Source organism: Vulpes vulpes, chromosome X (assembly GCF_048418805.1).
Source record: "Vulpes vulpes isolate BD-2025 chromosome X, VulVul3, whole genome shotgun sequence".
In the NCBI taxonomy this organism is placed as follows: domain Eukaryota; kingdom Metazoa; phylum Chordata; class Mammalia; order Carnivora; family Canidae; genus Vulpes; species Vulpes vulpes.
Window position 1 is genome coordinate 79,688,476 of NC_132796.1, and position 13,054 is coordinate 79,701,529.

Genomic DNA, 13,054 nt, shown 5'->3' on the forward strand with positions numbered 1-13,054 from the left:
TGCATCGGGTTCCCCGCTCAGCAAGGAGCCTGCTTCTCCCCCTCCCTCCTCTCTCTTAAATAAGTAAAATCTTTTTTTTAAAGGCCAACAACCTGTATCATCTTTTTGTAAAAGGCACTATTTCACATAAGGATTTTAAATATCTAGAAGTTATTTTTTCTCTGGAAGCTCTCTTCAGTGCCAGTTTCCTGGTCACTCTAAGGGCTGGGAGGCTCAGATCTGAGACTCAGTTCCATAACCTTGGATATGCTGTGTTGGTTCTCTGGGATGGCCTACGTTTCATGTTTTTTTTTTTTTAATTATCATGAAACAAAAATGATCTTTAGAATCTCTTCTACCTTTAAAACATTTTTTTTTTCCTTTGAAACATTATGACTGATTCTCACAAGAGGTGATCTGAACTCAGGTCACTTTTACCCCTTGATTGTCAAGTATCAGCACCACTTAAGCAGGCATACATTTCAGAAGCTTGCCATCTAATCCTTCCCAATGCTTATGAGAGATTTAGATGAACACATTTGCCATAATTCCCAACAAAGTAAAATCAAAATTTAAAACCATACACAAGTCCCTTAGAGTATTACCCTTTAAAAAGTCTGAGTGGGAGCAGTAAATGATGTTTACAATCTATACTCACTGGAACAGCTGCCATGAGTGTAGGCTTCAGTACAGTACAGTCTCCTTTGCTTCCTTTTTTAATTTTGCTGGACTACATTAAAGAAAAAGGAAATACAATCAGGAAAGCCAACCTTCACAAAAAAAAAAAATGCTGTAATTTGAGGATTAACACTGACAGTGACAAATTCACACATGGAATTTGCTCCTCTACTGCCCTGGGATTTACCGGTTCAAATTTTCATAACCTACAAAAGTCTAGAACGTAAGTGTTTTAGCCTGAGATTAGTTCTTCTAGCCCGATTTCAGCCTTCCTGTGAGTTGAAATGTTGATTCAGAACAAAGGAGAATGAGATATTTTGGTAAACTGAGCATTCTTATTTATGACATATCGACCACAGCACAAACCATCCATTTAAAAAAAAAAAAAAAAGGAAAGAAAAACAGAAACCCTCAACTAAGGTATATTGAGCACTAAAACAAAACTGAATGTTCTTTGATTACCCAAATGGTAAAGCCACCTCTCAAAGTCACTGCTATCAACTAACATCATACAAAAATACTCATTTGATAACATTTTGGTTGACAGAATATTGAAGACACTGCCAGTGACCATGTAGGGATGTGCATATGTATATATATACGTATATATATATGTATATATATGTATATATATATGTATATATATATGTAAATGTGTATGTACTATGTCTTTCTTGTGTTTTATTTCTCTCACAAATACTTTGGGATTTCAAATGTCAGGTCAGCAGGTGGAACCACTGATAAAGGAGCCCACTGAAAAAGGGAGATGAAAATAAGAAACTGGCTGGGGTGCCTGGGTGATTCAGTTGGTTGGGCTTCTGACTCTTGATTTTGGCTTAGGTCATGATCTCAGGTCATGAAATCGAGCCCTATGTCAGGCTCACATAGCTGGTGTGGAGCCTGCTTAAGATTCTCTCTCTGAAAAAAAAAAAAAAAAGATTCTCTCTCTGCCTCCCTCCTCCTCTGCTCCCCCCTCTCTAAAAACAATTTAAATAAATAAAATTTACAAGTTAAAATAAGAATCTGCTGTAATGCAGTTCATTAGTCTATAGTTCAGATGTAGGCTCTGTGAGTCATGTTGACAAAGGCAGGAAGAAAACCAACTCTTAAGAAACAGTGTGATCTGCCAGCAGCACCAGCCTCGTCATTTAGAAGGTTCTGCTGGCAGAACTCAATTGCTTTTATCCTACTTTAAGACGGATAAGGGAAACAAAAAAACTACTTGTTTCATGTATGTGCAAGCGTGTGCACATTTGCAGGTGGAAACCTACATCCCCACATACATACCACACAAGGGAGAGCTGCCCTGTGGAGACATAGATGGACTCTTATGTCCTTCGAGTAAGAGCTGTCTCCCCCCGCCCCGACTGTGGTCCTGACCACTTGTTGCTTTAGAGAGCTGTTCCAGGGAGCAGTAGCCACAAGGAGCCCCTCCTCACTGTCTTTATTACTCTGGGTAGTGGTATCAGTTAGTTCTCTCGTCTCTTTAAAAAAAAAAAAAGTTTATTTATTCATGAGACACACACACACACACACACACACAGAGAGAGAGAGAGAGAGAGAGAGAGAGAGAGAGGGAGGGAGAGAGGCAGAGACACAGGCAGAGGGAGAAGCAGGCTCCATGCAGGGAGCCTGATGTGGGACTCAATCCCGGGACTCCAGGATCACACCCTGGACTGAAGGTGGTGCTAAACCACTGAGCCACCCAGGCATCCCTAGTTCTCTTGTCTTAATCACAACTGCAATAACCCTAGTTATGACAACATCACAATTATCTGCTGGCTTCATATGGGGTGCCTCAAGCCTCCCCCATTTTTCTGATTTCTGATGTGATGTAGATTCCTGGGTTTTAGATTCTTGAGATTGAGACTCTTTATTATAAAGTTCATGAAAAGGGTGGATGGGACATTCAGTCCATCTGCCCACTTCCCTACATCGAGGCAACTGTTTTCAGAAAGGCAGTGAAAACAAGGGTTGCTAGTCCTGGGCTTCCAAACTTTCCTGGGGTGGGGGGGGTGAATCACACTCAAAGCTTACTGAAATTCTTTTCACATTTTCAAAATATATTAAGCATAAGAAAAACCCACTGCAGTGCATTGAAATGTAATCACCACAGATTTTTCTTTTTCTTTACCATTATAAAGTCCCCTACAAATTTTGTTTTACACTTCAAGCCGCAGTTTCATTCACAGGTCTATTTTAAACTCAACTTGAGCAAGTCTGGTTTATTAGTTTACTTGATTACTTATTTTCTCCACCCTGTTCTAACAGATCTTAAATGTGAACTTTCTGTTGAGTGGTTAATCCAGTAGCTTTCCAACTTAAAAACAGGTTGTGTTCTTTAAAGTATCAAGTATGTAGCTGTTTAGAACACAAAACATTTTCTCATGAAAAAGCCACTTAAAAGAGGTGGTTGGGGGATGCCTGGGTGGCTCAGTGGTTGAGCATCTGCCTTCAGCTCAGGGGGAGTCCCACATCGGGATCCCTGCATAGACCCTGCTTCTATTCCCTCTGCTTATGTCTCTGTTTCCCTCTGTGTGTGTCTCCCATGAATAAATAAATAAAATCTTTTTTTTAAGAGGTGGTTGGATTATCCTGGGGGTTGGGGGGAGGTGGTCATAACTAGGAAGGGACACGAGGGATATTCTGGAATCCTAGAAACGTCCTTTTTCTCTTAAGATTCATTTATTTATATTAGAGTGAAGAGAGGAGCAGAGGGAGAGGGAGAGACAGAATCTCAAGCAGATTCCCCACTGAGCATGGAGCCTGATGCAGGGTTCCATCTCACGACCCTGAGATCATGACCTGAGCCGAAATCAAGAGTCAGACCCGACCAACTGAGACACCCAAGTGCCCCAGTGTTTTTTTCTTAATCTAGATATTGATGGCCACAGAAGCCTCTATGTGTATATTAAATCCAATCAAGTGGTGCATGTAAGATTTGTGCACGTTAAGTTATACATCCAAAAACAAATTTTCAAAAAGATGGTTGGAATCTCAAATTCAGACACATCCAATTAACCTTTTTGCCTTAATATTACATAACTAACCTAATCTCTCCTAAAATGGTAATTCTACAAAAAAAAAAGTATTATAATTTCTAATTGTGAGCATCAAGGACCACGTCTTCTTGCCAACTGCATGCCTTACAGACACTCCCAAATAAAAGACAGCACTGCCTAAATCATAGTAGGCCCCTAGGGGCAGAAGTGCCAGAAGCTGCCCCAAGAATCAAGTCATTCCACCTACACTCAGTTTATCCCTCAGCATTTGGGACCTCACAGCAACCCTAGAAACTCTTTTTTGCCCCAATGTCTGGCTGACACTTTTCTGTAGCAACTCATCCAAAGAACAAACTCCATTTAACTGTGGACAGTAGGTACTAGATGTGTGATTTCAAATGGGCTTCCAATACAGGAGTGAGCTCTACCATTGTTGGCCTTCCTACTGTCAACAGCGGGGAGAAGGGAGAACCTGGACTCAGGGCACAAAGCCAAGCGTTGCCTTTGGATATGCAACAGTACTTTCCACGATGATGGAGATGTTTGGTCCATGTGCTGTTCAGTGTGGGAGCTGCTAGTGACACGTAACTATTGAGACCTTGAAATGTGGCTAGGGCAACTGAGTGGTGAAATTCTGCTCATCTAATTGTGATGATCTCTTCTTCAGTATGTGGCTAGTGAATACCACAATGCTAGAGAAACCGCAGAGTCAAACTGGGCCCCAATCCTCCCACCACATCGCCTCCCAAAAAACCTACCACTATTTGCGGATCATGTATCAAAAAGGATCAGTGCATTCATGTTCTCTATCCTAGCTATCCAGAATCAACATCTAATAAAGACAAGATGAATTAGTTTCAAATCATTTAAAAAGATGTATAGTGATGCTAACAAATCCACAAGATTATTTTCTGCAGCTACATATTTGCCCATGGGAGCTATTTCTGATGTCAGGGAGAAGGCTTTCACAGAATTAAAATATCTCCAGTTTCAGTAATACGTTGTCAGTCAAACAATGCCACTTAATATGATCATGCCAGTATAGTGAAAAGCTTGTCACCTGGTCAGAGAGTGTAAGTGGAGAAGAATATCCAATCCTACAGCCATAGGTAAAGCAAGATATCTCTGCTGTCAATTCTAGTACATGAGCCAGAGGCAAATAGCCAATGTATGTGTCCTTTGGTCTAAAACAAAACGAGAAAAACACTTTAGCCATTCTTAAAAAGGTGTGGTAATTAGAAACATCAATAATCTTGCCATTTTAATACAGATCGAGTTTAGAGAATGCCAAACATGAGCTCTGATCTTTAAGAAGAAAGTGGAAGAATTCTCTCTTACCCCAGTCCAGGAATTCTCTCACACTGGCCTGTCATTCCAGCTATCAAATTGCTATGGTGCATCATCACTCCCTTGGGTCGGCCAGTAGAACCACTGGTATACATGACAATAGCCATGTCTGAAGGAGTTGGTCTATTTGGAGGGACGCTCACTAAACAAATGAAAGAGAACCATATTTTCTTCAGTTTAAAAGTTAGATTGCTAAACAAAGATGAAGATTTTTAAGATTTTTTGCATCATGATAAACTACGTAGAATACTCTCTCCTGATAATCACACAAAGTACCGATCAAACTGTGGTTACCTGCTATGAGAATTTCAAACTCAATTTGGCCCATTTTCTGGATGCTCAACCCAATTCCTGTCTACTCCTGCCTTTCCACTGTGTTGAGGAAAGCTATCCAGGACTTTGGAGAATCGGGAGGATAGAGTATTGTGTGCAAACTCCTCAGGCCCTCAGGCCTCAGTCTTCTCATCTTTAAAATGCAATGGCTGGACCTGATTGTGACTCTTAACTACTGGTGGGCATGAGAATCACCCATGGAACTTAAACAAAAACACTCTCTATCTCTGGTCCCTAGCTCTGAAAACTCTGTGTCTGGAATGGGGTGAAGGCTCCACAGGTGACATACACATGCCTGATTGGAAACCACCGGACCTGATCTTTTTTTACCTGGTTATAAAAATAATTGTATTTTATAAAAAACTGAACCATGGACACTGAGTTAGATAATCATTATACATTTAACGGGTTATTTTAAGATTAGCTTCCAAGCAACAAGTAAAATCCAAAGAACACCAAACCAAAATTAACCTTTTCTACTGTTTTTATCATTGCTTCTTGAAATCTCTATAGGAAATCATTTTTGCAAAGTACTGAATGTGCAGTTAGATGAAAAGAATGGTGTAAGAGGTCCTTTCTCTCTGACTCACTCGCTCACTCACGCCTGTAGTTAGAACACTTGTCATGTGTCTGGCTTTGGGACTCTTTTGGGTCTTCCAGATTTAGTGCCTATTGCCCTATTGGGATTGGATTATACTTTGATTCTGTTTAATCAAAATTAGATGGGAATTTTCAGATACTGAGAGAGAAAGGGGGAGAGACCATGTGGAAGGGTTTATAAGCACTTCACTCCTTACCAATGGTAATATCTAGATCGTATCTAAGCTTCATTCTGTCTGAAAGCAGGGGTGTTTAATCATCTTAGAAGTCCTGAGCTCCAGTGCTATCTTTGCTTACTGAATGACTGGAAGTGGAAAATAGAGAGGTCTTTATTAGACACAGCCATCTTGAACAGGGGTCAGCAGACTCTTTTTGCAAAGGACCAGACAGTAAATATTTTAGGCTTTGAGGGCCATACAGACTCTACCAAAACTACCCAGTCATAGACACTTGTTAAATAGTCATGATGGTGTTCCAGTCCAACTTTATTTACAGAAACAGACAGCAGGCTGTAATTTACTGACCTCTATGCTAAAGTTGTGCTTCTCAAACTATGTGTTGTGAGGACCTCCCCCCCAATAATTTATGGATGGATGCTTTTGGAAAATACAATAAAAATGTGTTATTGGGAAAAGGAAATTAAAAAAAGATAACATACGCACTTAAAAAGGTTAGATTAAAAAAACAGACAACACATTACATTTCAATAAATACAATTAGAATAGTCATACACAGAGAAAGTGAATTAGAAAAACTAAATATTGCTTGAAAGTATCTTCTAACCTACCAGTAAAGAGAACTGCTATTATCAACATTACATTTTTGTCATTCTACGATACTAACAGTTGAGTAAAATTGAAACTCCCTGTTTATTAAGTGCCTAGATGCACACTCTAAGCAAATGCTGGATATGTCAGTATTTTAAAACTGTAATGTGACATAAATTTGTTTCTTGCTGTTAATTTATCTACTATGGGTTGACAAGTGTTATGTGGATGAGATAATGTTTATCTAAACTGCTTCTATGTTTTAAAAATAGCTTTATTGAAGTATATTTGATACATAAAGAACTGCACATATTTAACACATACAATTTGGTATCTGGACATATGCAAACACCTGTGCTACCATCGCCATGATCAGGATAACAGACCTCTCCATCCATCACTTCCCTCCATTTCCTTGTGTTCCATTGTTGTTGTTGACTTGATCTGTCAGGTGACTTCAACTCCACAATTCTAACATGCTAATTTTATTTTATTTTTTTTAAATAGTTTTTTTTTAATTTTTATTTATTTATGATAGTCACAGAGAGAGAGAGAGAGGCAGAGACACAGGCAGAGGGAGAAGCAGGCTCCATGCACCGGGAGCCCGACGTGGGATTCGATCCAGGGTATCCAGGATCGCGCCCCGGGCCAAAGGCAAGCGCCAAACCACTGCGCCACCCAGGGATCCCTAACATGCTAATTTTAAACAGCACACTGAGCCTTCCACTTTCAAGGTGGTATATTGTAGTAAGCTTGTAACCTCCTTTCAATTCCAGGATACACCAAAATGGCCGAGAATCCACAGGCACATTATCAAAATTAAATAAACATTTTATAAGATTGGTAGATTTTTAAAAATCAGCTTATAGGGCAGCCTGGGTGGCTCAGTGGTTTAGTGCTGGCCCAGGGCATGATCCTGGAGACCTGGGATAGAGTCCCATGTCGGGCTACTGCATGGAGCCTGCTTCTCTCTCTGCCTGTGTCTCTGTCTCTGTCTGTCTCTTTCTCTTTCTTTCTGTGTGTGTCTCTCATGAATAAATAAATTAAATCTTTAAAAAAATAAAATAAAAATCAGCTTATATTCTTTATGGTACTATAATGGTGATCCTGTAGTGGTGGTGCTAAAATGGTGATACCAAAGATTATACATTTGTCCAAATCCACAGCAAGTACAGTACCAAGAGTAAACTCCAATGTAACCTATGGGCTTTGGATGATAATGATGTGTCAGAGTAGATCCATCAATCGTAACAAATGTACCACTCTGATGAGAGATGCTGGTAAAACGGAGGAACCTATTCATTGTAGAGGCAGGGAATGTATGGGAAACCTCTGTATCTTCTCCCCACTTTTGCCATGAACCTATAACCACTCTACAAAATAAACTCTATTTTTTAAAAATCCGTTAACAAAAATGAATTACATTTTTATGTACCAGTTAACTTTAAAAATTTAAAGTGTAATTTACCACCACAATAACGAAAGATAAAGTTATACTTAAATTGGGTAATGCTAATATCCTTAAAGATACCTACTGTCGGAGCGCCTGGCTGGCTCAGTAGGAAGAGCACATGACTCTTGAGCTCATGAGTTTGAGCCCCATGTTGGGTATAGAGGTGATTTAAATAAATAAAACTTAAAAAAAATATCTCTGTCAGTTTATAAAAATCAAGCAAATAAGAACCGCCGCCTTTCTCTGATGACTAATGGAAGCCATAGCAGTAGATAGGCTTCTCACTCTCAAGACATGTGACACTTCATTTCCTGTTATCATAATAACCTACTAAGGTGAAGTATCACCAAAAAATACATGTGTCTCATTACTAAAGAGAGAAACAGAACTAGGTGGGATATGTGGTCTATCAGGTTATTTCTTACATAAAATTATAAGGACCAATACCCGGGATCCCTGGGTGGCGCAGCGGTTTAGCGCCTCCCTTTGGCCCAGGGCGCGATCCTGGAGACCCGAGATTGAATCCCACGGCGGGCTCCCAGTGCATGGAGCCTGCTTCTCCCTCTGCCTGTGTCTCTGCCTCTCTCTCTCTCTCTCTCTCTCTCTGTGACTATCATAAAAAAAAAGAAGGACCAATACCCCTTACATTTCATACCAAAATCCTTTGGTGAATCAACAGAACTGGCAACAGATCTGTATCAATAAGGACCTCCCAGTTGACTTCAATCTTGCAGGGTCAGTCTGGTGTTGAGAGACAATTCTCTATGGTCTCTTGAGTTTCTGCATATCTTGTGAACAGAGACAGTGACTGGGTGCCAGACTATCTTTTCAAGGATATGTGCACAATAAACAGCTTTGGAAAATGGAGACCGTGTCTCCCTGCAGAGCCAAAGAGTAGATGTGCTTCCTGCCCAGTACAATAAAAATAATCTCTCTCTCTAGGGCAAAGGGCAGTCATACTGCCCTCTATAAAATATTTGGGCTCCCTGATCTCATGGTTGTTCTCCTGTAACACGACTGACTGCGGGTATGGGTATCATCCCACCCTCTTCACACTGCTGTATGAAAACTGGAATGTGGGGAAGCAACACAAATGCTGACAGTCTGGCTACTGCTTTTGCTGTGAATTAAAAAACTGTCCTTCATCTCTGACTCAGGAGTGTTGGACCTCCAAGAAGCTGTGGCTGGCTCACTCGTTTGCTTGCAAAGTAGGGTAGAGCCTCAGCCTCTGTGCTATTCTCCACACTGGGTAAAAAGCTAGAGTCTCTCTCTGTTATTGCAAACATGTTCGGTCCCTAGTGGTCATATACTCAGAAGGTAAAGAGGGGTCAACCAACATTTTTTCCTATCAAAATGAATCTTTTTCTCAGCTAGTAGACTATCGTGATCTTCACATTAAACATAAGGAAAGAAACTATTTAAATGAAGTTTTTAGGGGTGCCTGGGTGGCTCAGTTGGTTAAGTGTCTGCCTTTGGCTCAGGTCATGATCCTGTGGTCCTGGGATCAAGCCCCATGTTGGACTCCCTGCTCAGTGAGAAATCTGATTCTCCTTCTCTCTCTCCCTCTGCTTGTGCTCTCTCTCTCACTCTATCTCAAACAAATAAAATCTTTTAAAAAATAAATAAACGGAGTCTTTAATTTCCTCAACCCTCTGTCCTGATGACCAATTGACATTTTGCCACAAGGCACATCTACTTGTTTCAAATGAAGTATCAAATACCATCTCAGTGGTGGCATAAATCTGAGCATGAGCTTGGCAAACAGCTTTGTGTCCTCTGATACATCATTAAAAAATCACTAGCATTAAGCACTTCAAAAGAAGAAAGGCTATTGGGTGGAAGGCCTGAGATCTTTTCTTTACGTGAGGCCCGAGTTGGAAAGTTAGTGGGTTACTTGGAAAAAAAGAAGTTTGGCAGCAACTGCCATAAAGTCTGAACCACTGAATACATTAACTATCTAGTAAACTTTATTTTATTAAGATTTTATTTATTTGACAGAAAAAGAGCAAGCATGGGCTGGGGGGAGCCAATGCAGGGCTCGATCCCAGGACTCTGGGATCATGGCCTGACCCAAAGGCAGATGCTTACTTAACCAACTAAGCCACCTAGGTACTCCTATTTAGTAAATTTTAAAAGACTGTTTACCTTTGAGGAGAAAAGAAGAGAAAACTTTAATCATATATGGCCTTGATAAACATTTAAGAAAAAATTTTTTAAATCAAAGAAGTTTAGTTTCCACTTCGATTACTTCTTTTCCTAATCTACTGAGATAAACCTCAAGTAGACTAATACATTTTGGTTTCACTGCTTTACTTACAGTTTTCTGGCTTGGATCCCAACTCTTCTACTGATTGCATGCTGTGAATCTCAAATCCTTCAGGGTATTCTGCTTTATTGATAGTCTTATTGTCCACATAAATGATGTGTTTAACACAATTGATATCTAATAATGCTGTCTGTTGAGCAGAAAAAAGATTCAGCTATTAAATTCAGGCCTGTAATAAACTCAATTATTGGGCATTTTCATGTCCTGTCAGAGAACACTACCATGAATTCAAAGAAAAAATTTTATTTACCTTAAGTTTACTTTCTAGAAGTTCAACACTAGTAATCAGGTAGGTAGCCTCAGATTCATTTAACCCATGAACTACAGCTTCTTTGCCAAGTGTGGCATATAAAGTCACAACTACATAACAAAAAATAAAACACATGTTAATTGATAATCATTTATGAGGTACATTATTTAAGTCAGCCTTTTGTGATGGGTACACTCATGGATGCAAAGACATTTTATAATGTCATTAGATTTCATAGTCTCCACTATTACCTTTAAACATTGCCTGAAACTTCCTGGTAGCCCCAATTTCTCCTTACAAATAAATTCTCAGGATTCTAACACCCTAACCCTGAAGAAATGCAGCAATACTGGAAGTGCTACAACTGTTCAAAAATTAGTCAATCAAGATTCTCAAGGCCCATAAGTTTCTGGCTGAACTCTTAACTTAGGTCAGACCAAGCCCACCTAGAACTACCCTGTAACAAGCGCTTTCCTTGGTCATAGCACCAAAGAATGGGTAAGTCCTTGAGAATCTTCAGACTGAGGATCTTAAGTCAGAATCATGTTATCATTCCTTTTAGGGAGTTTTTTTAGTGGGCCCAGTGTCCAAGTTGATTGGTGACCTTCAAGCTGTAAGTGGGTGGGCCTATATTTTGGAGCTACCAGACAAAGGAAACCTAAGCTGAAACCAAGATCAGTTAGAATCAAGGGACATCTGCTAAACTTAGATCAGATTGGAAATTCAGCTCTACCCTTGTCCTGTGGGAGATAGTAATTTCCACTTTGGAGTTGGATAAATGACTTTGCAAACCCAGAAAACTGTAAAAGTAAGTATAGGGATGATAAAAATTTGGCAATCATATCTAATGTCAGTTCAAGCTGTTATGTGCTCATTTCACATGTAAAATGGAATAAGTCAAAGAGGAGGCCTCGAAGTGAAGCAGTGAACTAGAATAATCCTAAGCAATGATTTTTGTTTGTTTTAATCATTATTTTGTGTGTCACTTCCTAAATCATACCCCCAAATCCCAAATCTTTCAGGTATAATTCACTTCCAATTGAAAAGTAAAATTCTAAATTGTGTCCATTAAGCTGCCAATTCCCATACTGGCTTTAAGAAATTAACTTTCTTTAACAGGAATCATCAGAGAGCTTTTCACCACAGCATGTACTGTTTTATGTATAGAACGTATGTAGAAAAATTGCTAAAGACCACCTACCATGAAAACAATAGGATCGCAGGACAATTTCACATGTTACTAAAAACCTCTTTCCTCCCCTTCCAAAAATGTAAGGCACTTACGAGGGAAGTTGTACTTAAAGCAGGTCTGAGCTGCAATCATCCATTCGGCCCTGGTCTCACAGAAAATGGCAATAGTGTTCTTTGGTTTCAGTCCCAGTGCAGTGAGTCCACTACCAAAATTATTCACTCTGCAGTTCACTTCAAGATAGCTCATCCATTTATAACTCCCAAGAATTAACTGTTAAATGGAGACATGCTCTAATATGAGTATATTTATTCAAACAAGCAATTAAAAGGCTATTCAAAGTATAGAACTCTAAAACTGCCTTTAAGTAAATATACAGAAGCTGTGAGCACCTTCTGTGAATTGGTTACACAGCATATTTACATGGAATAGCAGCATATTTAAAAATGCGTTTGATGTATGCTACAGGGAAGCATACCTTCCCCTTCAAAGAAAAATTATAAAGCACAAAGATGCCGTACCTTCTTAAAAACCTTTCCATTTGGCTGCATTTCATTTTCTTCACTTAGGATTTCTCTGGTCCCGAGGCTGTCCTTCTTCCCAAACTTGGACACGGCATGATCAAATAACTTATCCAGAGTGTCAGCTCCGGGGATGTCTATGACAGCTAGTGAGTCGAAGTGCGTGACAGAGCGATATGGACTTCCAGGTTTGTCTGAAGTGGGCTTAGCTTTTATTCTCTTTGCCATAGCGTTTTTCTTCTTGGCATTGGTAAGAAAATACCATGGAATAAATATAAGGGCACTGTATATTGTTATTAACAAGTGGACAGGCAGCAAAATAATGGTGAGCACGTTTAGCCTAAGTTTCATAGTGGCAAGGCTTCTACAGTGGTGTTTATTTCTTGTTATTCTTTGGCTGCAGAAAGCCTTATTTTGCTGAAGAAGGCAATAACGGAAGCAGCAGTAAGAGTAGCAGTATAGCCAAGGCAGTTCAATTTTAATGATACAGATAAAAGTTAGTAATCTTTGGAAGCCGACAATAAAGTACACCTGTAGGTGAAGACAATGAACCAGGCAGAGAGCAGGAAAAAAAAAGACAAAACAAAACAAGAGCATTAACAAGTTGAT

The 13,054-nt window shown here is 39.6% G+C and overlaps 1 protein-coding gene across 4 annotated transcripts in view; it reads right to left on the minus strand.

The window, feature by feature from the left end:
• ACSL4 (acyl-CoA synthetase long chain family member 4) overlaps positions 1-13,054 on the minus strand; it is a 77,234-nt gene that overhangs the window by 26,503 nt on the left and 37,677 nt on the right. For 2 of the 4 annotated variants that reach the window (XM_026014826.2, XM_026014827.2), the window contains 7 exons: positions 12,446-12,976; positions 12,020-12,197; positions 10,736-10,845; positions 10,477-10,615; positions 4,998-5,148; positions 4,720-4,843; positions 638-709 (listed from right to left, as the gene is read on the minus strand). In XM_026014826.2, coding sequence (XP_025870611.1) covers positions 638-709; positions 4,720-4,843; positions 4,998-5,148; positions 10,477-10,615; positions 10,736-10,845; positions 12,020-12,197; positions 12,446-12,796 — 1,125 coding nt within the window. In that variant the 5' untranslated portion in view covers positions 12,797-12,976. The remainder of the gene's footprint in view (positions 1-637; positions 710-4,719; positions 4,844-4,997; positions 5,149-10,476; positions 10,616-10,735; positions 10,846-12,019; positions 12,198-12,445; positions 12,977-13,054) is intronic. The other 2 variants (XM_026014830.2, XM_026014831.2) reach the window with 2 other exon arrangements.